At 34.0% G+C, this 26416-nt stretch overlaps 2 protein-coding genes across 2 annotated transcripts in view; one reads left to right on the forward strand and one right to left on the reverse strand.

Moving 5' to 3' along the window:
• LOC132934426 (uncharacterized) overlaps positions 1–19669 on the forward strand; it is a 31794-nt gene extending 12125 nt beyond the window's left edge. The window contains exons 8-12 of the mRNA XM_061000724.1: positions 3359–3382; positions 3827–3841; positions 14456–14473; positions 19110–19133; positions 19486–19669. Coding sequence (XP_060856707.1) covers positions 3359–3382; positions 3827–3841; positions 14456–14473; positions 19110–19133; positions 19486–19511 — 107 coding nt within the window. The 3' untranslated portion in view covers positions 19512–19669. The remainder of the gene's footprint in view (positions 1–3358; positions 3383–3826; positions 3842–14455; positions 14474–19109; positions 19134–19485) is intronic.
• Positions 19670–24745: 5076 nt separating this feature from the next.
• LOC132953840 (uncharacterized) lies at positions 24746–25354 on the reverse strand. Its single transcript, XM_061026174.1, has one exon. The coding sequence runs from the start codon at positions 25352–25354 to the stop codon at positions 24746–24748; it is 609 nt and encodes a 202-aa protein (XP_060882157.1).
• Positions 25355–26416: the final 1062 nt, after the last annotated feature.

A 26416-nucleotide genomic window follows, 5' to 3' on the forward strand; every position in this document is an offset into this window, starting at 1 on the left:
TTTTCTATTTGTTTGTTTCATTGAAAATTCCAGCAAGACGCCATAGTGCCAATTTTTTTTATAGAACAAATGTAAACGAGTACAAACACTTGCGTGTCGAATTCCATTAAATCTAGTAGCTTATTACGATTTTCTCTGTCATACTTGATAAAAATTGTATAATTATAAATAAAAAAGATTTGTAATGCATACATTATTATTATATATCAAAATATATATATTTATACTTATACATTATACATACATTATAATATACGAGTTTATATAAATATAATAATAATTAGTACAACAGGGTTTTCATTTTTTAGGGGCAACGAAGTTATATAAGATATATATAAACGAATGTTTGTGGGTAGATTAGACCTCTGGGAAAAAGGTAGGCTAATTTAATAATGGTTAAATTTGGTTTTTTTTTTCATCGGGTTTTACATTTACGTACAAACAGCGGGAAATAATACTCTCGTGTAGGGGGCGCACACGAATTGCGTACCAAAACAGGTAAACAAACCTTTTTGAACGAATTGTGTCCCGGACGCAATTCGTGTTACCTTTTTATCTACAGTTGAGTGGTTCTTACAATGACATTGAAATAATAAAGATATGTCTGTGAAAACATAATATCGTATATAATAAATTGTTATATTCACATATTTTCAACAAATTTAAATTGTAAAATCATAATAACATAGGTATAAATAGTCATATTCACATATTATTTAAAAAAAAAAAAATTAAAGCTGTGAAAACATAATTTCGTATATAATAAGTCGTCATATTCATATATTTTTAAAAAATTTAAATTGAAAAATCATAATATCTTATGGTCATATTCACATATTTTTAAAAAAAGTTTATTAGATTTATAAGTCATAGGTTGATATCAAAAGTATTGATTTAATTTTATCTGTATTTATATTTATTGGCTAATATGTTAACATAATCTTTAATCGTGATTTCATTATTATTTAATTTATTGATTTATTTTATTTGCTATAAATTGTATTCTTTCCCTTATTGGTTTTCTTGGTACTCGTCGTTTTTCAAGACTACTTCTTATCAATATTGTTGTATCGGTTTGCATATTTTTTAAAACTTCTAAAAATGTGTATATGTTTGGATGAGGAGAATCAAAAAATTTGTTAAATTTTGAATGAAATGATTCGCACGCGTTTGTGGTTCTTTGTGAGCTTGCACTTTTTTCTGCCCATAAATCTGGAGGAAATATTGAATTTTCGTGTATGTATGTATCTACTAAATAATTAGCAAATTCTGTAATTTTGTGTTTGTTGAAAGTGGAGCTTGACGGACCAATGATGTTAGCATTAATATAATAAGTAATAACACGACAATATGATTATGTATAAGTATAATATATAATAACGTACAACTGGACAATTAAACTGTGACTATACACACACACCGCGTACACTCGGTATGACAGCGTCTGTGCAAGTGATTATTACATACATCAAAGGCCCTATTTATATGAACAATCGAGGCCATCCCGTATCCGTATATAATATAGAAAGCGATAGTAAAGGTGTTACTACAGCTATATCGTAGCTGCATAAGTATCTATTAGAAAACGACATTGTACACGCACGTGTGTTTACATGGTTTGAATACTAATATTAATTGTATATTTCAACAGTGTTCATCTGGTTGAATAGCAGACATTTCAAACGAAAAAAATCTCCAACTTCTTGTGGTTCTAGGAAAGATAATCAAAACGTCAATGCTAAGTACTTGCCTATTTCATTATTTTGGATATAGTCTGTAGCCAAGCCTAGTTCTTGTATTTTTCTCCACCAAGACTGGCCGAGATGAAATCGACAACCTCTTATTAAGGTTTTTGGCCATGTTCTATTCTGCATTGTATATTGGCTTTTCAAAATCCACGTAAATTATTTTTGGGGAAAATGAGGGATTTATTTTGATTATTTCGTGATTAAATGCTTGAAATGCCTCAAAGTAACTCAATGTTTGCTTATCTTTTAATAGAAAAAATACAAGTGGAATATAAAACCATTATTTTATTTTATTATTTTATCACACAGTTGTAGGTAGTGATGCGAGTCTCGTAAATTTACGATGTAAAATTTTACCGGTAAAGTAAATTTACAAAAAAAAATTTACAATTCACATTTTCTTACCGCTCAAACAGTTGAGTGACCACTTTATTTGTATGTTATTGTATTATTAGGATTATTATACAAATCATGATTTTTATAAAATGATAATGACAGTTACGTGATACATATTATTGTGATAATATGGTGTATGTGGTTACCACGATTTATTTTAATTTTATCTTTTACTATAATTAATAATTACTAGTCGTTATTTTTAATAAAATGTTTAAATACTAATACTTTATTTTATATTTATCTTGCCTTCTGCACATAATATTGTGAAAAAAATCAACGGGTACACTATAAATTTAATTTTAATAACAATTTACCAATTTTACAGTAAATTTAGTAAATTGACCAAAAAAATTTTGTACGTAAAATCCACATATCTAGTTGTAGGTAATAATGAATAAAACAAAATCACATGTTTAAAGTTCAGTTGTTATAAACTATAATTGTAAATTTTAAAGAAAACTGTAAGTACTGGCCGAAAAGGGAAGGGTACATTTTGGCCGAAAAGGGGGCTGTCCACTGCTGTGAATCAGACATTTTATCCCGGGCAACAGAAAAGTTAAGGTAATTTTGAACACCATACGCCGAATATTAAAATATTAAAATAACGAATTGAACAAAGTTTGAGTCATATAGAGTTTGTACGTTTAACGGGCAACGAAGTGCACGGGATCAGCTAGTAAACTATAAATACAAGTTACAATGGGTTTATTTTAAATAATATTATTAATACAATTTATTATTTTAATTGACTTAAGTAGGTAGGTACTTAATAATATTAAATACTCAGTTTGAGTTGCGTCACTATTTTTTCAGCAGGAAATATACACAAAAAATAATTAATTTAGTCACGAACAGTGACATACTGACATAAGTCAAAATGTTTTCAAATATATTTTGTTATTAACATTAAGAGGACGCCACACCCACATGTGTTGTCTCCGTCTTACACACTTACGACATTGACAAAATGTATTTACGTAGTCCGAGTAGAATTCTCTCAATGTTGGTTCTAGAGTAAAAATACTTATCATAAAATTGAATAATGACAATATTTCTAAGGGCAAGTCGTTGTGTTTTCTTTAAACAATTTAAATTTTGAAAAGTTAAAGGTATTTAATTATAATTTTCATTTTTATGAGTAATATTTAGTATTTACCTCAAATCATAACATTTTATCTACACATCAAATATTTATATTAATAAATTTGCAGGTATTATCGGAAGTGGAATTTCGGGTATTATAATAATACATTTATTTTAAATTACAATGATAATTCATATAAATTATATAGTTTGAGTAAATTTCATATTTATATATTTATTAATTTATTCTCTTTCTTATACATGTAAATTGACAACCGTGGTCAGATAATTTTTAATGATACTATGATATTAATGATAACATGATTTTATTAAATTTTATTTTATATTGATGATGACATGGATGCCAAGTGCTAACAAATATATTCATTAGCTTTTGAGTACATTTTCTTGATTTATATTTAATACATAATATTTATATTATTATAGATTATAATTCACTATTAATATAAAATTGTGAAATATTACATAAACATTTTTTTCCATTTAAAATAATTATGTAATTGTTCTTAAAATTTACCATTGTACCAAATTCGTAATAATTTATAATTATTTAATATATGATTATTTGTACATAGCCTGGATGTCGCGTTGTAAGTCCACAAATTTGATTCTTAATACTGTATTAAATTTAATACGCTTTTGTGCTACTTATTACTTAACCATATTGCATGTAAGTATGCAATCTGAGTGTAACATCCTCTTTAAGAACCACAAAACACTCAAAATTGCCTTTTATTTAAAAAAACAGACTAAAAAAATGGTTACAATAATATTTTTCTGCGTTCAATAGTTTTTGAGTTACGAAGTCTTTAAAATCACGCGTGACGTCATAAGATCCTACTCGCGGCGGCAACGTGTACACGTGCCTATTACTTATCGGGTGTTTTCTTACTGCTCTTGGTAAATTGATTCCTATACTTTTGTTTTTCACATAATTTTTCTAAATATGTAATTATTATCTTTTTGATTAAATACTATGCTATGATATTGTTTATTTAAGACGAATAACATCTGGTTCATATGAGTAACAAAACAATGTATTTTATTACGTATTAATCATTATTATTTATTAACTTACTAGCCAACCCGTCACAGCTTCACCCGTGATTGATTGTTTATTTTGTTTTCGGACGATGATGTATAATGTTTTATTTAAATGCCATCGTTTAATGTGATTGAATATACAAAACGGTTAATGAAAACGTATTGAAATATTAATAGTGGTATTAATGGTAAATTAATTTGTATAGCACCCAATTACCCGCCAAAGAAACGCAAATCTTAAAAAAAATATGATTGTTCAACTACTTTTGGGTGTAACATGCTGCAGCCTGCATTAAGTGCAACTCAGCCACCCTGGTAGGCAATCCGACTACGTCGAATCGCGGATAAAGGGCAACTCTTTCACCGATCACCTTGATAGGCAATTTTCAATAATTCGATGTAGTACTTAATCTGAAAAAAACCAATGGCAACCGATAGTAAATAAACACAAATGTTGAATGTAACCAATGGGAACTATTTATAAATAAAAATAAAATTTCCAATGTAAACTTCAATCCGTTTATATATATATAATATATATATATAGATTATTATTATTATTGTTATTATAACTAATACGTATACAAACGTAGTTAAAAATTTTAATTGATTTAGAATTATGATAAGTATTTTATTAAAAAAAAAAAAAACATAATATTTGTACATACGGTGAATAATTACAAATACAGAAATTAGGTAGGAAGTATCGTTGGGCCAAAATCCTACATAAACACTATTTTTTTCTGGATAAGTCTGTCTTATTTTATAAATCACACATGATGGAATTACTATCCTATTTTCCTTTCCAATCGTTGTTCATATATTTATCCACGAAATAAACTGTTTATAAGCCAAGTATCGCCAGACTTTATTTTGTGGTTCACTTTTACACAAAACTTTTTTTTTTCTGTTTTTTTTTTAGACTTTAAAATAATTTTATGATGAGAAGTATTTACAACATCTTCGTCTAAAACTAGTTTGTTGAATAAAACATTATTTGACACACAACTAGCTATTCCACTTACTTTTTCACTATCTTGACAACAGACGCTTTCTTGATCCGTCGTCATAACTACGCACTGTCCACATTTGCACCAATTTAATTTACCACTTCGATTATCTACGTTAATTTCAAAATCAATATTTTCAGTAAAATAGTTTGAATCCCGCTTATTTAAACAATCTAGTTGAAATTGATAAGGTTTTACACTCGACATAACGAACAACAACTGATCCAAAAGTAGACGAAAAGTAAACTGCTGTAACACTGATCGATATTAATTGATACGGTCCCGTGATCGTAAATAATTGTACACGTGATTGTTTTTTATAAGAACCGTTTTTGACTGGTCGCGATGGTAGATCGACCGTGTATGCGTTAGCAACGCTGATGGTGGTGTGCGTGTTCGCCGACACCAGATATGACCTTACTTAGCGAATGTACTCGCTGTTATGTCGACGACGGGGTAGTCAGGAACTGTATGCTCGTCGGTTGCCGTCTCGTGTAGTGAGTGTATTCCCCGCCGTATCGATCACATCGTCTGTAGTTTCGGCTGGATTGCTGTGCTGGTGGTCTTCGGGTCTACAGGTCTACTAGAGATGTTGAAGACTGTGTCGATGGCTTTGCTTTGCTTTGAAGGGGCGGCTATGCCGTTAACTATACCAGGCTTTTGCCTCTACTAGTGGATGAAAGTTGGTGAGGGTGATTATTTTAAAATTGTTGGCCTACCCATGATAGTGGGTAGGGTTTGATCCTGTTTTTAGTGGTTGGAGGGGGGTGGGTTTTACCTAAGAGTCGGATATGGGCATGAACAGAGAAAGAGTTTTTGTAGAACATCGATTTAGATTGGGTACGGATGGAGTTTGGATAGACTTGAAATTGGCAGATTTTAAAAGGACCGAGTTTTTAACGATAGAGGGCATACTTGTTACCATGCGAATACCGATGTTTTGGACAGATTCGATGCGTTTCCAGTGTGAGGGACCGTAAAAGGGTGCCCAAGAGGAGCCTGCATAAGAGAGAATTGGAGAGACGTAGAGTTTTAGAATGTTGAGTTTTGAAGTCTTTGGGACGGGGCTAGAACGGTTAAGTATGGGGTAGAGCATTCCGCGAACGCGAGTGGCCTTTTTATTGATGTTTTGGACGTGTTTATCGAAGGTGAGTCTGCGGCCGATTGTAACGCCAAGGTATTTTGCGTGATTGGACCAGTTCACTGGATGATTGTCAAGTATTAATGGTGGGATGGGTGAAGTATTTGAACGTCCGAAAAGGATACCTACAATATTTTGGTCGGATTTATTTTGATTCTCCAGCAATGAAACCATGTAGTAGCTAGGTTGAGTTGGTGTTGTAATTGTATGGCTGCGCGTTTCGGGTTTTTGTCGAAAGTAAAGAACATTGTGTCGTCAGTGAATAGTGAGAGATGAGCTTTTGGAGTTGTTGGTATGTCGTTTATGTACGTCAAGTAGAGAGTAGGAGAGAGGCATATACCTGCCTTGAGGGACACCTGCGAGTATGTGTCTGGTGGACGAGAATGAGTCTTCGATTTTTGTGATGAAAGTGCGGTCAGTGAGAAAGGATTCGATGATTTTAACGATTTCAGTCGGGATGTTGAGTTGAGATAGTTTGTAGAGGAGACCAACGTGCCAGACTCGGTCGAAGGCTTTCTCTACGTCAAGAAAGATGGAAGCGGTACTTACGTTGTTGTTAAAGTTCTGGCTGAGTTGGTGAGTAAGTTTGGTCAGTTGAAGAGTGGTAGAGTGTTCTGGTCTGAAGGTAAATTGTTCTGGACGGATTTTGTCACGGAGATTGTTTTGCAGGTGAGAGAGGATGATTCGTTCGTAAATTTTGGATAGGGAGGAGAGTAAAGCGATTGGTCGGTAACTTTCAGGTAGTTTGTGGTCTTTGCCTGGCTTGGGAATGGAAATTATTATTGCTTTTTTCCAAGCACGTTGAAAGTAACAAATTCTGAGGGAGTAGTTGATAATTTGTGTTAGGGATAGTAGAATGTTATTGGGTAGAAATTTGAGAGCAGTGTTGGTGATGAGGTAATCACCAGGGGCTTTCTTATTGTGGAGGTTGTTGATGATATTTTGGATTGTGCCAGGAGTGATAAATAGGTTGGATTTAGTGATTTTAATGTTTTGTAGTGAGTTGAAATGTGCAGTTACTTCAGGGAGGTCGGGGCCAGGGTTTGGTTGGAATTGAAGTTCGAGAAAGTCGCCTATTAACTCGGCTCGATCGGTGGCCGAGAAAACTAGACCATTTGGGCCAGACAGCGGGTTGGATGCTGGGCGTTTGTGAAGGAGACATTTGTTTAGTTTGTATATGGAACCGTCTTGGTGCTCAAGTGAGTTAAGAAAAATGTCCCACTGGTCAGTTTTGTGAGTTTCGAGTAAAGTTCTGATTAGCGAGATTTTGGCATTAAGTCGACGTTTGGTAGTCGGGTCAAGGTTTCTCTGCCATTGACGACGTAGCTGATATTTTTCCGTTATTGCTAGTTTAATGTAGTCGGGTAATTTGAAGGATGAGTTTTTATGTCTAGGGGTAAATACGCTAGCTGCGATCGCGTGTTGTAGGTTTTTAGTTAAACTGTCGATTGCCGAATCGATTGACTGACTGTTGTTGGTCGGACGTTCGGTTAGGTTTGGCAAGTTTGAGAGGATTGTTTTGTATTTTGTCCAGTTTATGAAGCGGTTAGTAATTGGTGGGGACGATGATACCGGAGTACACATGGTCTCCAGAAGAATAGGGTTGTGGTCAGAAGATAGTTCGTTGAGGTTGTCGATTTGAGTAGGGTATGGTAATCGAACGAGAGCGATGTCGAGTATGTCGGGTCTGTACCGATAATTTGTCGGGAAGTGTGTGGGGGATGAGGGAGCTGTAATGGTATAGACTGATTGTTGAACGTGGTAAAAGCGGCCGGCAGCGTTTGTCGAGTGGCTAAGCCATAGAGGGTGTTTGGCGTTGAAATCACCTGTCGAAATTTGCCATTCAGCACTTTGGGTTAGCAAGTCTAAGTCGCGAGTCGTGAGTGTGGCGCCGGGTGGTTAGTAAACCGCTGATATAAGTACTTCGTGGCCATTTATTTAGATAAGGACGGAAGAGGTTTGAACGAGTGTGTTAAGGGTGGTAGGTTGGTGAATGATGCGTCGGTGAATTAGAACTGCCGTGCCACCGTGAGCAGGTGAGCCGCGGATGGGTGGCAGATCGTTCCTATAAAAGAAATAGTTCGGAATATGAAGTTTGGTAGAAGGGGATAGACGGGTTTTGTTAAGTAAGATTTTATCGGATTTAAGTAGAAGTGTGAGGGAACGTAATTCGTTGAGTTTGTGTTTAATACCGTTGGAGTTCCAAAATAGTATTTTAAGTTATTCATTTTGGGGTGAGAGTATGGACAGGAATGTTTTGATTGTAGTTTCTATAAGTGTTTTCAGATCTCGATTGTTAGATAGTGCAGTCAATAGGTTGGTGAGCAGGTTGAGAATCATTGGTAAGTTAAATTGTGGGACTGGAGAAACTAAAGAAGTGTGCGCTGATTTAGATGTTGCTGCGGAGTAAGTCATTGCAGAGTTTTGTTGATGGGGAGGTGGTGGTGGTGGTGGAGTGGTCGGGATTGGTTGTGAGACTTGTTGTTGGACGGAGTTTTGGTTCGGTGATGGAGATACCTGCTGTTTTTGGGCCAAGAATTGGGGGCAGCCTCGAAAGTTTGCCGTGTGTGGACCACCACAGTTGCAGCAAGTCGGAGCTTGTTCAAGGGTTTTGGGGCAGACGTTGGCAGTGTGGTTTCCAGCGCATTTAACACATCGCGGTGGGTGAAAACAGTTACGGGAACCATGGCCAAAGCGTTGACACGAGAAGCACTGGGCTGGGTCGGAGGGTTTTAGAGGTTCAACCGAGATATCCAAGTAAAATAAATTGGTAAGGAGAAATATGTCCTTAGCAGTCGGGTTGGCGGCGATGTGCACGAGACATATGGGCATTGGTTTTTCCGGGGTACCAAAGCGGCGGACGTATTTAACGGAGTAACCCAGGGATACAAGTTCGTCATTGAGTTCGTCCGAAGTTGTGTCGTTAGGTAATCCCTTCAGAACAACCTTGAGGGATCGTCGGGGAGAGAGAAAGTGTGGAACTCAGTCCCATGTTTCAGCAGGGTGCTTTGGATTAGCCGGAATTGGGTCGTATCGGTGGCCTTTAAGGTTACCCGTTTGCCGGAGGACTTGGCTGATAGGGAGCCTGGTTGCAAGTTGGGTAGTGAGTATATGGTGGGCGCGACCTTACGCCAGGAAACGGAACTCATGATTATGGGTGGTGGTCTGGAGATTGGTGGAGTTTTACACGGAGATTGGGTTGTTGGGGCGGTGTTGGTTATTGCAGGAAGTAATGTGTCTGTTGATTGTACGGAAGTTAGTGAGGATCGTGAGTGTTGAGTCGAGGCGCTCGAGTCAGAGAAAGAGTCTAAGGTTTCGGAGTAAGACGTTTTTGATGGAGTTGGAGAGGGGGGAGCGGAACGTTGACGTGCCATTTTAAGTGAATGTTTGGTAGGAGGGTTACCCCCTTTGCGTTTTTTGCCCATGAGTGAGTGGGCGTGTGTGTGTTTTTTTTGGGAAAGGATGCTGTGGCTATGTGAGGGCGCGGCCCCACGACAGCTATAATAGGTAAATAAAATTAAAAAAACTTTAAAATTTATAAATTATAAACTAATTTGTTTTAATGTATTTAAAATATGTGGATAGCTATTTTTTTTTTTTTCATTAGAAATTGTGCTTCCGTGATATTGACCGGGTCTCGTATTCGCAGCCCTCTCGGAACTCGTGGATCTACAATTTCAGGCAACATACAGTCCATGTAGAATGAAATTAATTTTGGAAGCATCTTATTTGTCCAAATATATTCGTCCTTGTTGATTTCTTGAATATATAGGTTATTTCCCATACTAAAAAAAATAAAAATGCATATTGATTTTTTTGTAATGTTTAGTTGGCCTTGAATTTGCCAATAATATTTATGGTTTTTTTTTTAGTTGAAGTTGATCTGTTCCTTTAAGCTCTAAACAAAATTGCAATTTTTTATCCAGAGCTCCATCTTTTAAACTTTTTTGGCCTATAGATGGAGTACACTTGACTTCTACTATTTTGTCATCATCAACTAACCCATCAGGACTTGCACCCAAAAATGGATGCTTATCATCAATAAACAATCCACATGGTCTCACAGTTGTGTGACATTGATTTTCGAATTTTCGGATCGCAACCTTTTCGTTTTAACGTCCAAATTCAATGTGTTTTGAAATAATATTTTTACTATACAGTAATGTTTTCACTAAATTATGGCACGACGTAGTTGATTTTCTACAAACCACTGAACCAAAATTGGAAGCGGTAAGTCGATTTTTTCTTGCTTCATGCCATTGTACATTATCATGCTGACCAATGGTCTTGTTTTCTAAATTTTTAATTGCTTGAGTCGTAAGAGCATGTATTTTTAACTCTCCTAACTTTTGATTCACGTTAAATTTAAAGTCCTCTTCAGTCATATCCAGCCCAGCAGCGTCTAGACCGTAATCAAAATCATGCTTCACCGTACTTTTGTCACGATTTACTCTACACCTATAAGTGTTTTGTTTTTTATATTTTGACATTGCAATACGCCTAGATACATTTTGTTTGAACAACTTCCCAGGATTTTATCCTGTTAATTTTTCCAAGGACTTAATTGCCAAGATGGGACTCTACTGTGAACTTTTTCAACATATCTGAAATTTGCTGTTCCCATATCTATAGTTAAATGTATAAAAGTATAACCTTTCTATAATTATTACCTTTTGCGTAAATACATCAATAATTACACTTTTTTCTCAAATACAATTTACTTACCTTTCCTATAAGAACTTCGTGCCGTTTAAATTTTTTAAAAGATGGTGATGGACAATCCATAACTGCAAATAAATCTTTAGCCTGCCGATGTCCAATACCAATTGACAGCGCCCCCCAAACGAATGCGTTATTGACACTATTTTCACACTGTTCTTTTTCAGATGTTACAACTTCATGTCGGTTACAAATATTACATTTGAAATAAAGCTTGAATGCTACTCTATTTCGTATTTCTTTTATTAATGCATATCGTCCCATAGTACACTTACTACCGTGTTTACCCAACTCCATAATTTGTTTCATAAAATATTCTATATCTACAAATCGACGTCCTGATAACATAGGTTCATCAGATTTTACGAACAATACATTCAGTTTTGGTAATGTAGATTCATCTACGCCCGGATGGTCAATTTCATCTATATTGACAGTATCATAAATAAAAAACATTTTTAATTTTTACTAAAAAATTATGCCGGTATATGGATTATCTATATTTTTAAACTATGACAAGAAAAACTTATGAGGAACTTTGAATTATATTTTCAAGCTTTTTAACATAGAATTTTTTTTTACATTTTTTAGAAATAAAAAAGCCGGTGAAAATACAGTGAAACCTCTGAATAGCATTTTCAAATCATTCTGGAGATTTTTGGGCTACTTATAAGTATTACTTAATATGAGTTATTTTTACGTATTTTTATTAGGTAGGTATTATACAAATAAAACTGTTTTCCAAAACAGAAATACTTGAAAATTTAATTTACCTAAGGTTCGTACAGTGCCATAACTAGCGGGGGGGGGGGGGGGGGGGGCAAGGGTGCTCAGCACCACCAAGGGGCCTCAGTTTATAATAAATTGGGACACCGACATTTATAGAAGCCTTAGGTGTAAATTTGAGAGAAGAAAATAAACAATAAAAGCTATAATAAGGTAAATAAAAAATAACAAAGTAATTCATTTTAGTATTTTATTAGGTATCTACTACAGTAGGTTCAATTCATAAAACCTAGTTAAGGCACTGGGTTCGTCATAAGGTGTTAGACCTGGTACTAGGAAAATATTTTGCAAAATGTTTAATAAGAAATATTATTAGTCTTTAGAGTTGAGACAATTAGTTAAAAGCAGATACATTTTTTAAAAACCTAATGTAAATTTAAATACTTTTTATACTTCTGCTTCGTTACCTTATGGTCGGGTTTTCGATATCCTCTTCAATTCTATTAGTATTATCTTCTTTATTTATTTTTTCCTTTTTTTTTTGTATTTACCAGACACTAAGTTTTTTATGCACTTAGATTTTGCACTTTTTTTTGTGCATTAAGACTGTTTACCGTGTTTTTTGTTTGCCATAATGTATTCGTCCAATATAAAACACAATAGTAAATACGTTATTAATAAAATATGAGCTCACACTACACGTTCACTGTAGAATGACTAAAATGACAAAATATTGACCTTTGCCAATAGTGGTAGGTAATACATAGCAATATCATAAATGCAATTATCAAATATATGAGCTGTACAATAATAACGAGCAACAACATAATATTATATTATGTATGATTATATCTATATTTTGATATGCATTTATAATGTCTTCAAAGTAATATTCAGAAATAATATTATTATTTTTATATTTTATATCGTGGTGCGACTATTATTTCAGTGGCATAGATAATAATAGCAATCGAACGTGAGTAGTGGGAACCGCTGCTGAGTCTAACAGTAGGTCGAAGATTGTTAGGGTAGGGGTATTGCGCGATTATGATTACTAGTAACGCGCTCCGACGGAATTCGTCAAAAACTCAATTACATATTCCCCCTTAACGCAAAATACGAATCACCATTTTTAGTTAGTTTATATTATTTTGTCTGTGTTGATCCCAAATTCGTTTTACTACAGGAGCTGTATAGTTGTTAATAATTTTATCATAAACGGTTCTTGAAAAAAAATGCAAGTTTTAAAGACGAACAAAATGTTTTCATTTGATTAAATAATACACCGGATAACGTTGAAGCAGGTCCCATTAAAATGTTTCCTACAAGTCGTTTATCAGATAATGGCTGAGACATCCATTTGAAAATATGTCTATTTTCACATTTAGTTTGTACTTTGTACGGCCAACATTGCTTCCTTAGTAAAATTATGAATATTTTCCACTTTAGCATTACAGTAATGACAAAATGAAACACATATGAAATAATAAGAACTTCATTATAATTAAAAAATATTATGATATGGTATATTATGCTAAATAAAATAAAACCCCGTTAACTGCCAAGTATATAAGGAGGAGTAAACAAATAAATAATAGAACTGTCAACTGATATCAAATTTACTAACAGCTAAAGTAGGACTAAAATAAAATAAAATATATTTCTACATAATTATATTATTTTGAAATTGGTTGGTACTTACCACGAGTACGAGTATATTTGAAAATGAAACAAAATAATGATATTGAAAAAAATATCCAAGAGCTACATAATACGTATGTTCATCAAAAGCGATAATAAATCGACAGAATCACTAATTAATTTAGATTTATAAGACGTAAGTAGATACCAGATAGATACCACGGAGTACGGACTACGATAATTATACGATTAAGTCCGTGCTATCTTCTAAGACCGTGGTGTTAGGTTTAAATAAAATGGTTTTTACTAATAAAATATTAATAACGGTCGAACAGTTTAACCGATAATGCGTCTATTTTTCTCGGATACGCGGCCGCCGCCTCGGTGCGCCGTAGAGTTTGATCTTATGTCGTCATGTGTAATTTTTAAAACGCTGTTACTATAGAACGAATCAGCGTTTATTTAAATTTATTTAAATTTATTGTTTGTGCAAATTCGTAATAATAATAATAGACAAAAAAAAAATTATGATTTTTGTGTTGTATGGTCCTTTAACCATATTATTATAAGTATGTAATGTGTGGGGAAAATTGTCTATACAAGATATTTGATGATGAGTAATAAAGACAATTTTTTCTTTGCTCCTAAATAAAAATATAATTTATTTAATTCAATAATTTTCATACCTAGTACGTTACCAAAACTACAAAAATTAATAAAAACTAGCGTCTATAACGTATAATGTAAATAAACGACTATTTTTGGCACATTTCTGCTTCAATACAAATACATTTTTGTCGACAGTTCTATAAATTAAATCTGTGTATTTTATTTGTCATAAAAATAATTATCCTATACAAAATTATTGAAATATTATCATATTGATGATGCATAACAGTAATCAATTAATTACCTTAATATAGTGTTCGATTCCCGTGAAAGTAAGATTATGATTCATTGTATATACTATTTTACCTAATATTTTATAATAAATAAGCACAAAAATCAGTTTTGAGCTCTATCTGTTATACTTTGTAATGATTAATCAAGCCCGGATTAAGAGGAGCCAGAGTGGGCCATGACCCCGGGCCCACAACAGATATCAAACATTAGTGGGCCCCTTAGGGATACGTTTTTTTTTTATTAAATCAGAAATATTAGAATAAAATACATTTAAGTTTCCCATTGGCTATATTGCTATAATATATCGATAATTGATATGTTATTATTATTATTATTATTATTATTATTATACTGACAATATTGTCTTTATTAAGCAGGATGATAATTGTAAGGAAATGGGATTTATAGGCATACCCGAGTTCAGTGAATACCGTCGATTGCGAATTTACGACGATTAAAAGTGAAACATTATGACTAGGTAGGTTAGATTATAAGAAAACTCTTTTATTATGTTAACTTTTAAATATTACCTAGAATAATGAACACATTCATACAATAATATTTAAAATTTGTTATTTTCATTGTTTAAGTGGTATACTTTTATAAAAAAGTATTTAAATAATTAAATATAATATACCTATATAGAAAAAATAAATTCACCTCTGAAATATATTTCAATGGTTTTTTTGTGGGTCACCAATATTTTAATTATGTTTATGGGCCCCTAAAATTGTTTTGCTCCGGGCCCAAAATTATCTTAATCCGGGTTTGTGATTAATGAACGAGATAAAAAATTAGATAAGGGTGAGGTGCTATCATGGTGCTATTTATGTTGGCAGAAAATACCGGTTTTTTGGAAACAGCATTGAAGAAGTTGTTTATAGATTTGAAGAGTGGCGATGGTGACAGTAATAGGTACAAGAGAACCGGGAAGGAATTAAGTAGTAGTTAAACAGATATGAATATATATGAATTTAGAGAATTTAGTCGACAAATTATCAGGATTAGGCATGTGATGAAGATGTGGGGAGATTTAGTGTGAATAAGTTCAAGTTTCTACTTAGAATATATGGATTCTTTGGTTCGAGAAGGGGGGTATGGAGGTTACAGTCAATTGGTTGTGGTAAAATCAGTTGTCTGAAATTGGACATTTGGTAAATTGGTCGTTTGGAAAATTAGTAGTTTCCAAAAGAATATGTGCATATAATATAATAATGTAAAAATAGTAATTTGTCTTGATTCTGTCAAAACTACTATATATAATTACTATTTATCTAAAAATTTTTAAAATTATATCAAACATAAAAAAAAAAAAAAATGAATCATACGAGTTATTCAAAGTTGTATAACAGATAATAATTTTAAATTAATTATAGCATATAATAAATTTATTATTTTTATCAACTACTTTTGACATAATATTGTAATAAATACAATTTTTTTTATTCATTATTAAAAAAAAAAACGGCAAGTGGGCAGCGATACCTACATGTATTGTAGGTAGTGTATAAAGGGTTACATTTTAATTCAATGATATAAACGAAAACGAATCTGGGCGAAGACGGTCTGTGAACTTATGATATAAAAATTATGTATATAAATCATAATTGTAAAATCAATACATTCATCGCATCGCTCAGAATCTAAAATATAATCAATTATTATATGCATTATAAAAAAAATGATTTATGTTATTCGTAAGTATACATATAATACAAAATATTTAGAATTATACTAGGTTATATTATACTAGAAAAATTAAATTACTGTATACACAAATTGTATAGGAGGTACCTAAATTACCTCTGAAAATAATCGTCAAAATTACAATATTAATTTGCAAATTCTAATAATTAAATTGCAACTGTTTGCAATTGATTTGTTTTATTATTTACATTGGTTTGAAACAGATTGAATTAAGTGAGGAGGAGGGTCCACCTTATATCATTATGATTATTAAGTTGATCGTTAAGTTCAGTAAAAAAGATAAGTTTCCCAATTTGTACTTGATTAGCAAATTCTGAAAATCAATTTGCAATTAATTTGCTAAATAATTACATTAGTTTGGAATATATTTATGAAGGTGGAGGGCTAACTTCATGATAATGTCAATTAATTATTATTTTTGTATTTTTGTATTAACTACACAATGAGAACTAGACTATACAATCGATCACAGTTAACTGAAATGGCATGCACACAGTAACTGAAGTACACTAAAACTGAGATACACTCAAACCGAGATAGGTACACCTATATAGCGTATATTGTTAAGGATTTGCCACAAAAACTGCGAACGGGTGAAACCGGGATATCCAGCTAATAATACTATAATATGCACGGTTTTTAAGAGAAAGGGCTAAAGTCAATTTTATTATGATATTGTTTATTGTTTACACGTTTTGTTTGACAAGAAATGTGGTTTTTAATATGATGACATAAATACTTTTATTTTTCAATGGATGAAGGGGAGATAAGTATCGGATATGTTGTGTGACAAAGGCCAAGATAATTCCTTTAAGATTAAAAGATTTTATGATGGGTTTGTGCGGCTGGTCATTTTGTATAGCTCGGAATGTCGGACAGTGACACAATATAATTGAAGAGAGGTTTGTTGTAGCAGTAAAGATAATGCAAAAGACCTGCAATTAGGGAGAAGAGAATAAAAAATAACTCACCAGAGGAAACATGGCTTGCATGGCATACATTTTAGACAAAATCAGAGAAGACATGTTGAGTTGTTTCGGTTATATTATGAGGAGATGTGAGTAGGAGGCAATAAGGGCGTCAGTATGTTAATGAAAATTAATTCACAAGGAACAAGACAGCAAATAATAGCAGAGCAAAAGGTCCAATTTCAGGAAATGTGAATTCCCTAACCAAAAAATATGGTTAAATTTAATACGTTTATAAAAATATTTGTTTAATTTACAATTGTATATTACCTTTAGAATGTGAAAGTAAGATAATCGATTTTATATAAAAAACTATTAAGCTTATCAGTTGTAATAGGAAAGTTATTTTTAAAAATTATATAGCTTAAGTTCTAGATTTGTGGTTTTTAAACTGAACTATTTCAAGTACAAGTTGATCGAATCAAATAATTAACTCTTTATAACCATTTTATATCTGCTGTCTTAAACAACGCTGTATTGTGACTTTTAGTAGTTTTTGATATAGAAAGATGAACCATATAGATAATAAATAAAGATACATAATTCTACATAAAAATGCAACGTAACAAATACAAATACAAATGGTTGACTTAAATTACAAAACGGTTTATAATGTCTTGCCTCATGGACCAACAAACTATGGAAGTCATTTAATATATTATTTTATTAATGTAATTCTATGATTTTCACTCATCTTAGTACCTAGTTCTTTCTGCTATAGTTGTAACATGTACGGATCAACTATATATTATTCCATAGGTTATCACTGATACCAAATCAACATTTATTTTGTTTTAAACCAGCTTGTGGTTTAAATTATATCATAAATTCACAATATTTTTGTATTCTTATAATTAAATTAACTAATAAAGCAACATTAATTTACATATTAAACTTGTATAACATGGAATGTCCAAGCTAGTATACAGTACGCAATAGTTTGTAAAATAATTGTAATTTTATTAAGTTTTTAGGGAACCTGATATAAGTTTAAATATTATACTTAAGTGAATATCCCACAAATGTTACCCTTGTCTTCGTGTGGTATATTACAACTAAGGTCGAATCTTCGATAATATTACTTCCTCCTCACTTGCACAAATTATTGTACAATCATAAAATTAGAGTTCAGAATTTCCGTCACCACATTTGTAGCGGCGATAACGCATAGCACGCACAATGGACAACTTTTATCTCTTCGCTCTTTGCCCTCTCTTCCTGTGCATTATACACGTCATGATTCATTCCATACAAAAGTAATGTCTTTGCTAAATCAATGTAAATAACACCATAATTTATATTTTATTTTCACCTAAAAAGAGTTAGTATTATTGTTTGTTCGTGTTCTCTTCATGCTCGCTATTAAAGCAGCTCCCGTTTCGTTTTGTCTTCGTTTAAATTATTTTCATTTTACACTTTTCATGATTTGTTCATCAGTCATAGGACACGATAATCATTGTATTTTTCTCTGGTTTCGCGAATATTGAATCTGCTGATCGTAATTATTATGCAACGACTACCAATAAATCGTATTATATCGCTTACAATTCGGTGAGTATTTATTCATTTGGTTCTTGTTATATTACCTCTCAGCTCTCGTGTCTGTATTATAGTCCAGATTAATTATAGTCAATAAGAATTAAGTATAAGGTGATCATTACGACATTATTGGCATCACTCTCAGTTAACGTAATTCCGCCAGCAACCATTGTGCGTTGTGTGAAAGGCCGCCCGGGTAGTCTAGGTGCAATACGTTATTTAAACTGTATAATTGTATTACGTATTAAATAGTGTATGAATATATGATATAGTGTATAAATAATATACTACAAAAATATCACATTATTTTAAAGAAAATTTATTATAAATGTTCTTAGGCATGCATTTATATTGTTTAAATTATTATTCATTTATCTTTATATAATTGTATAGCCGTGGTTAATTGTGATAATATCATTCTGAAGGTATCTAATTTGTAAAATATTTTTTTTTCTTACAGGAGATATAACAAAAAAATGTGGTGGTAAGTACTTACAATAGTTTTATTATAAACATCACAAATACTATTTTGATTCAAATAAAATATATTATATAATTTGATAAAATAGTATATAATTATAACAAGGAACAGAATCAGACATTTCAAAATTATAGTATATTTACATTGTGTTTAATAAATATAGTTTTTACCACATATTTCCATCATATAAATATATAAGTAGCGTTATCCACACCGAGTGCTTTGTTCTTACAGTTAACGGAATTAGAGCTGTTTATTTAGAGCAATTATTTTATTTTGTTAGTGTTAACAATGAAAACCATGGCATCTATGAATTATGGCTAGTCATTAATTCATAAGTAATAATTTATTCTAGTGTATTGGTACCTTGAAGTCGTTTAACCTTGAAGCAAATGTTAGTGGAATTGTAATCAGACAATGAAAAATTAAAACTCCTGATTTCTGAATCGTCCACTAGAAATCTAAAGAACCTTATACAAAATCAAGGAAAGAACAATGAGACTAAAAATTCTATAATAATTCAAAATTAACTACAATGTGTAAGTACAGTACGTAGATTCGATTAATTAAAAAAATACATTGATATTTTTTATGGACAATGAAGTGTGCGGGATCAATTATATGAAAATAAATTAGAAGAAATATGGCATATCAATTTTGTACAAATATATTTAATTAAAATACAAATCATATGCATGAAGAACGTCGGTCAGAACAGCTAGTATATAATTATATACATTATTATAATATTAATTAAATTATAAAGTGTAAAAATGAGAAGAAATTTATAAAAAAAAATTTTTTGAAGTTATCCAAAACAAACTTATATACAATTAATTGATAGTTATAAATACTAAATACAAAATAGTTAATTTAGTTTGGTTATTCAAAATAATTTTTTTTAAATATAAAAAAAAAAAAATTAAATTTGCTACATTGTTACATTTATCTAAATGGTGATACTTCGGTCTGAACTTGACAATGTTATCAATTATTTTATGTATGAAAGTCATGTCATTGAATAACCGTCTGGAAACCAATGGTTTAATACCTAAATCCATAGCCATGATCTCCAAGGAGACATCAATACGACCAAGCTTATGTGCCATTGGTCTTAGAAAGTGCCATTGAATTTTATCCAGCTTATCTATTAGGTTCTTATATTTAGGGTTCCATATCACTGAATAAAACTCTAAAATTGACCTCATAAGAGAGCAGTATTATAATACTTTAATATACATAGTGTCTATATGAGCATTAAATGTCAAGTCTCATGACAATATAATGCCAGATCTTTAATGGTAGAAGAAGCTTGAATTCAAAACCATTTTTTTTGTATGTGCTTGTAGGTTTATTTCTCTGGCAGCTAAATGAGACTACTTTGCATTTAGAGGGGTTAACTGAAAGATTATTTCTTTCACACTATTTGGTAAACTCATCTAGGTTGCATCGCAAAAGAGTCAAATCATTCATCAAATTTATTTGTAGAAAGATCTCTAAACGCTGCAAATAATAGTTATTTACGACATTTGAAGGTAGCTCTAATTTTGTTGATGAATATAATGAACAAGAATGGAAATAAATGCCCAACCTTGGGTACACCAGATGAAGCTGAAGTTATAGATACTGGACCTCGTCCTAGGCAAGCCTTACGTGCTCAAAGCCAACATCGACGTGATAGACGAATTGGCAAATGGAACTTTTGCCCATATGAATATATTGAACACGAGGAACCAGACGAAGAATGGATTTATGGCGATGACGAGAATTGCATCAAACAACTTTGGATGCCTGCGGAAACGTTGAGCGATTTCATTATCTAATCTCTTCTGTCTCTGGACCGACTGCTATGGTGGTAGGTTCGATGCCTCTTACTGGTCCCAACTATAAAGTGGCGTGGAACGAATTGAATGATCGATTTAACAATACGCGACTGATACTTCACGGTCATTTGGACAAGCTATTCGGATTTGCTCCTATACAAATTGAATCGTTAAGTGATCTGAACAATTCTTAAATGTATTCCAGGAGAATATAGCAGCAATCCATGCTTGTCTGGCTTTCTATTATTCTATATAGCGTCGCGCGTTCTGGATATTCCAACGAAGCGTTTATTTGAAGCTGATCAAAGCACGCAGGCTTTTCCCATTATAAGTAATTTGTTAAAATTTATAAGAACTCGGTGCAAAATCCTTCAGAACAGTTCACAAAATGAGTGTTGTGGAATCGAATGGTATGCCATATATACTGGACCTCGTCCTAGGCAAGCCTTACGTGCTCAAAGCCAACATCGACGTGTTAGACGAAATGGCAAATGGAACTTTTGCCCATATGAATATATTGAACACGAGGAACCAGACGAAGAATAGATTTATGGCGATGACGATAATTGCATCAAACAACTTTGGATGAATTTTGGACGTGATCATAGGAGCCAAAAAATTGGTAGAAAAATAAGAACGACATTTTGAGATCTGATGCAGCAAAAATCATCCCCGGCATTTAGTACCAATCTGGCATCGACCGTGGGTCATTTTCCGGAATAAAGGAAAAAATATGAGTGTAAAACGTTATCAATTTCCAATGGTACCTGCCTGTGCTACAACAATTCATTCATCCCAAGGAGAAATCTTTAATGAGATTGTTTACTATTATGATAAAAGTCATTCCCAACAAATAATATACTTAGCTCTATCACGAGTCACCATCTTTCAAGGATTGTATATCGTTTCAGCAAAAAGTTATCCTGTCTTTCACCATGGGCATAGAAAAGCAGCTGATATGACTAACCTTAAACTAGAATTTGGACGCCTCATCAGCAACAGGTTTTGTACAGCGCAAGATACAATTGTTGAATTAATACGACGCAACAATAACACCTCATTGTTAATATCAAATGCCATGGACGTATCAGTAGAAGCCATTGGTGATATATGCACAACTGAACTTTAGTTGGAGAATGGACAGAAAGTACTTGCGGTAGTGGTATACATCTCACCAAGTCAACAAATCCAAGCCATCATGAAGTATATACATTACGATTTTGTACCTGTTTATATATCATATATTTCAATGATTTTCTGGTGATGCAAAAATATACCTTTGCACCACCGAGTTTACGCCACTGACTCCAGTATTTGACAGTCGTAATGAAGGACCGTTGAAAGCTGGTGTTAGCCGGCAGGTTACTAAACTCCGATAATATAACAATAATTGTAGATACTGCGCGTCGCTTCGTCTGCGGCTGATTAGTGATTACTGGTGTCCGAATATGTCCAAGTCTGAATCTCCTTAATAGTGACAACAAAGGCGATGTTGCACAATATAATAATATTTAAACACAGAATAAATCAATAATGGCACACTTACGATCGACGTGTCAGGAATGCTATTTGTAAGAACTCACTCTGCAGTAAAACGATATTGACACTGACGTCGTCGAAAGAACACAGGGGTCTGGACAATGAACGGACGCGTAAAACGGTCGACGGCAAAGGCCAAGTCGACAAGTTGAACGGTGCAAAAATCACTCACAGAAAGAACGTTAGAAGACACGTGCTTATTAACACTGTTGCTACAACAAGAGCAATGGTGACAGCGTCTCGTATAACGGTCACGAGAGACCAAAAGGTACTGTCATATTCAGTATAATTTCTTGGTGGATAAGAGCATGAAATATCTTGCCAAATATGACACGTTGAGAGTATTTAGCAACGGCCTCAGTGGCTTGGCCCAAATCAGCATGAATTAAAAATGACGATCTGTATGTCTGGCGTCTACAGATGTGAATAAAACGGTACATATACGCGACAACACGAAGCATATGAATTTATGAAGAAAAACGTGTTTACCATTCCGGTTCAGTAGGATTAGTGAGTTGGTTGAGTTTTCAGTTAGTTTCTGAGTCTATCGCCGGCCCCTCAAGCACCTCAAATATAGAATATCAGGCCCGTCCCAGTACAATTTGTGATTTACCAATTCAGTAGGGAAAATACCCCAGGAAGCGCAATATGCAGGGTTGTTAGCTGACGGTATATAGTCCCAGTGGCAGTCGGGTACCAACGTTATCACTGTATGTATACGGTTTGACACAAAAACATGTGGTACCTTCAACCAACTCAAAACAGTAATTGAGTCTGACCACACATACATTCCTACTGTTCGGATTTTAATATTTAATGCAGTCTTAATCCGAACCATCTACTGGGTGAGTAAAACAGGCCGCACATAGTTCCAACCGTAGAATCGTCGACGCCTTGAGAGAAGCCATAGTCTAAGCACCTAATAATGAAATTACCGGAGGTCTGGAGTGATTAACTAATCTTAAATATACGACAACGGAATACCCCTTTTCAGACGCGTCACAGAACCCGCATAAATGACACTGTACGCCGAGTTGAGTACCAACGAAAAGGGGAATAGCAGTTACCTGCTGAAAAACGGGGAGATCCGCAACGAACCTATCAAAACGCGCCGTTAATGTTGACCAAGAAAGTGAGTATTTTCTCTGCATACCAGTTTGCCGGCAATTGCTTCAAACACTTTGTCTCTCAAACAACCCACTGAATAATAAAATTTATCTATGTCCGGAATATTAGGGTCTCGATGGACCTGGTTGGAAAATTGGTCACGAAACATTAGCTATTTAAAAATGTGATGGTCAATGGTATCTCCGGAAACCGGGCTGGTTTTACATTAGTCGATCTACGCGGAATTAAATTATCGCTGCGGCCGCTACTTGTGTGGGCTTCTACAACACTTGCTGACGAGCTACGCGCCGCCTAGGTCCTAATAATTTCTACATTTGCTTCTAGGTCTTCGTTTAATTGGAACTAATTCACAGACATGAGTTCCGAGACGTATAAAATATATATAATACTAGCTGAACCCATGCACTTCGTTGCCCATTAAGTGTACTAACTATATGTGACTCAAACTTTGTTCAATTCGTTATTTAATATTCGGTGTATGGTTTCAAAATTAATCTTAACTTTTCCGTTGCCCTGAATAAAAATTCTGATACGCCTTCAAATAAAGTATAGATTGATAATAAAATTCAAGTATTCCATTGTAATGAATTCTTACAGAAATCGATATAATGCATTTTGATAAACAATGTTTTTCGTTTTGTTTTCTGGTGCAAAAATAAACAACGAAGACGGTTTTCCAACACGCGAACTGGCAACGTACAGCTGCCCGTGCGAAAAACATGGAAATTCCAAATCGATCCCACAGAGTTCCAACGATTAGCCTTGCGATTTATTGATTGTCATCGCAAAAGCCAATTTAACGGAAAACTGAATCCGCTTAAACTGAAATGGAAGATCTGTTGGAATGATTGGAATTCGTGGGATAAGGACTTCCTCCCCTTTGAAATTGCCCTTGATGATCGTTGATTGTATTACATTGTTCATCAGTTTCTTGATGGACAATCGTGTACCATTACACAATTTAGGAGGATTTAGATTCCGCAACATAATTATGATCGATCCCACTTTTACCTGCACATTATGCGGTGGAGTTCCGGGCACATCAAGTGAGTTCAAAAATTCTGTCGGATAGTTGACCGCTTCGTTTTCGTCTGTCGTGCTGTCAACGGATTTGTATGAACGCAGTTATCCAGCAATTTTACTCTGAATTGTAAAATTCAAGCTATCGACGTCCTTATTCCTCGCTGCTAGTATTGCCTGTTCACTCATCCAATCAAGATTGTTATAATTGACATCAATGTTTGGGAACACTTTTGTAATGAGTTCTTTCTTCGACGATGTGAACTCACAAAAATTTGCCGGAAACGATATTAATCCAGTCAAAACATCAATCGGAATGTGTCCATTACAAAGCGCCAGGAGTTGTCTCGAGAATTCAGCAGCTGATGGGTCGTTTTGCAACGCAACTCTCATGTTTGTGGTCAATTTCAACATCTTTACATGCCGCCACAAAAACGACGATTTCAGGCATGCATTAATTTCATCGGCAGCAGTAGATTTCGGAATGACGGGAAGTGTTTGACGAAAATCTCCGGAGAGCAATATCATTGCCCCACCAAATCGTCTCGAATTACCTCGTAAATCTTTCATCGTTTGGTCAACTGCCTCCAAAGCTAGTTTATGTGCCATCGTGCATTCATCCCAAATGATGATTTTGCATTCTCGCATCAATTTTGCTTTCGCTGAATTCTTGGTCGTTGTGCATGTAGGCTTGTCAACCATGAGAAGATTCATTGGCAGCTTCAAAGCTGAATATGCAGTTCAACCGCCTTCCAACAATGTGGCAGCAATGCCAGAGGATGCGACAGCCAGGATCAACGAAATGACGAACGTTTTGCCTGTCCCTCCAGGAGCATCGAGAAAGTAAATGCCTCCCGTTCCATCATCAACAACCTTCATCAGCGAATCGTATACATTCTTCTGCTCGGAATTCAACAGCGGCACATTTTTTCGGACTCTTTCAGCCTGCTCATCTAGATCATAGTTTTTCTCCCGCTGTAATTCAAGATTCAATGCAGCGTGCCTCGAACGATTTGGCCCTGGCATTCCTAAAGTTGACAACAGACTGCCGCACATGAGCACGCACATGTCTTCGATCAGAACTAATGCTTCGTTCCGCATCTCGTCGTTAATTTCAATATCAAAATTTGTCGTTCGAACTCTGTGCAAAATGTCATCAACCATCTCGTCCTTGTATTTCTTCCACAGTGCATTCGGGTTCGATGGATGACATGTGGCTATGATGATCGCAAACAACGTACGAATTTGATTTGCTGACGCAGAAACGGTTGCATCGGCGAGTGTTAAGTCCCAATGTGAATCGTTTTCGAGCAAATTCAAGCATTGGCAAGCTTCCCGAAAAGTTGTGCACAGTACACCATCGACAGTACGCAGGGAATTGAAGGATGTCGGGCCCCTAACGTTCACCAAAAGTAAGCGAAGATGGAAGCATTCGTCTTGGCGTGGATGAACTGTGTATATTCGTCCGAGGGAATCAGTCGAATAGACATCTGCGAAGCCAGCAACAGCATCACGTTTCTTCCTGCGTTGAAACTTCTTTGATGCAGCATTCCATGTATAATAGCGTGGCATTTCCGAATATAGTAAAGTCCTCGCGAACGGATCGCTTTCGCATGTCGAAAAAAAATTTGTCAATGTCGTCGCTGGTGGTCGTTCTGCTCTTTGCGCTGCGTTCACTTCCGTAAAGTATACACGCTGGCCGTTCTCTAAGTGAACTGTCAAATGTACGACAGTCGGGTGACGTTCATGAATTGTAAATGAAAACAGCCGCCAAAT

The sequence above is a fragment of the Metopolophium dirhodum genome, chromosome 1 (genome assembly GCF_019925205.1).
Source record: "Metopolophium dirhodum isolate CAU chromosome 1, ASM1992520v1, whole genome shotgun sequence".
In the NCBI taxonomy this organism is placed as follows: domain Eukaryota; kingdom Metazoa; phylum Arthropoda; class Insecta; order Hemiptera; family Aphididae; genus Metopolophium; species Metopolophium dirhodum.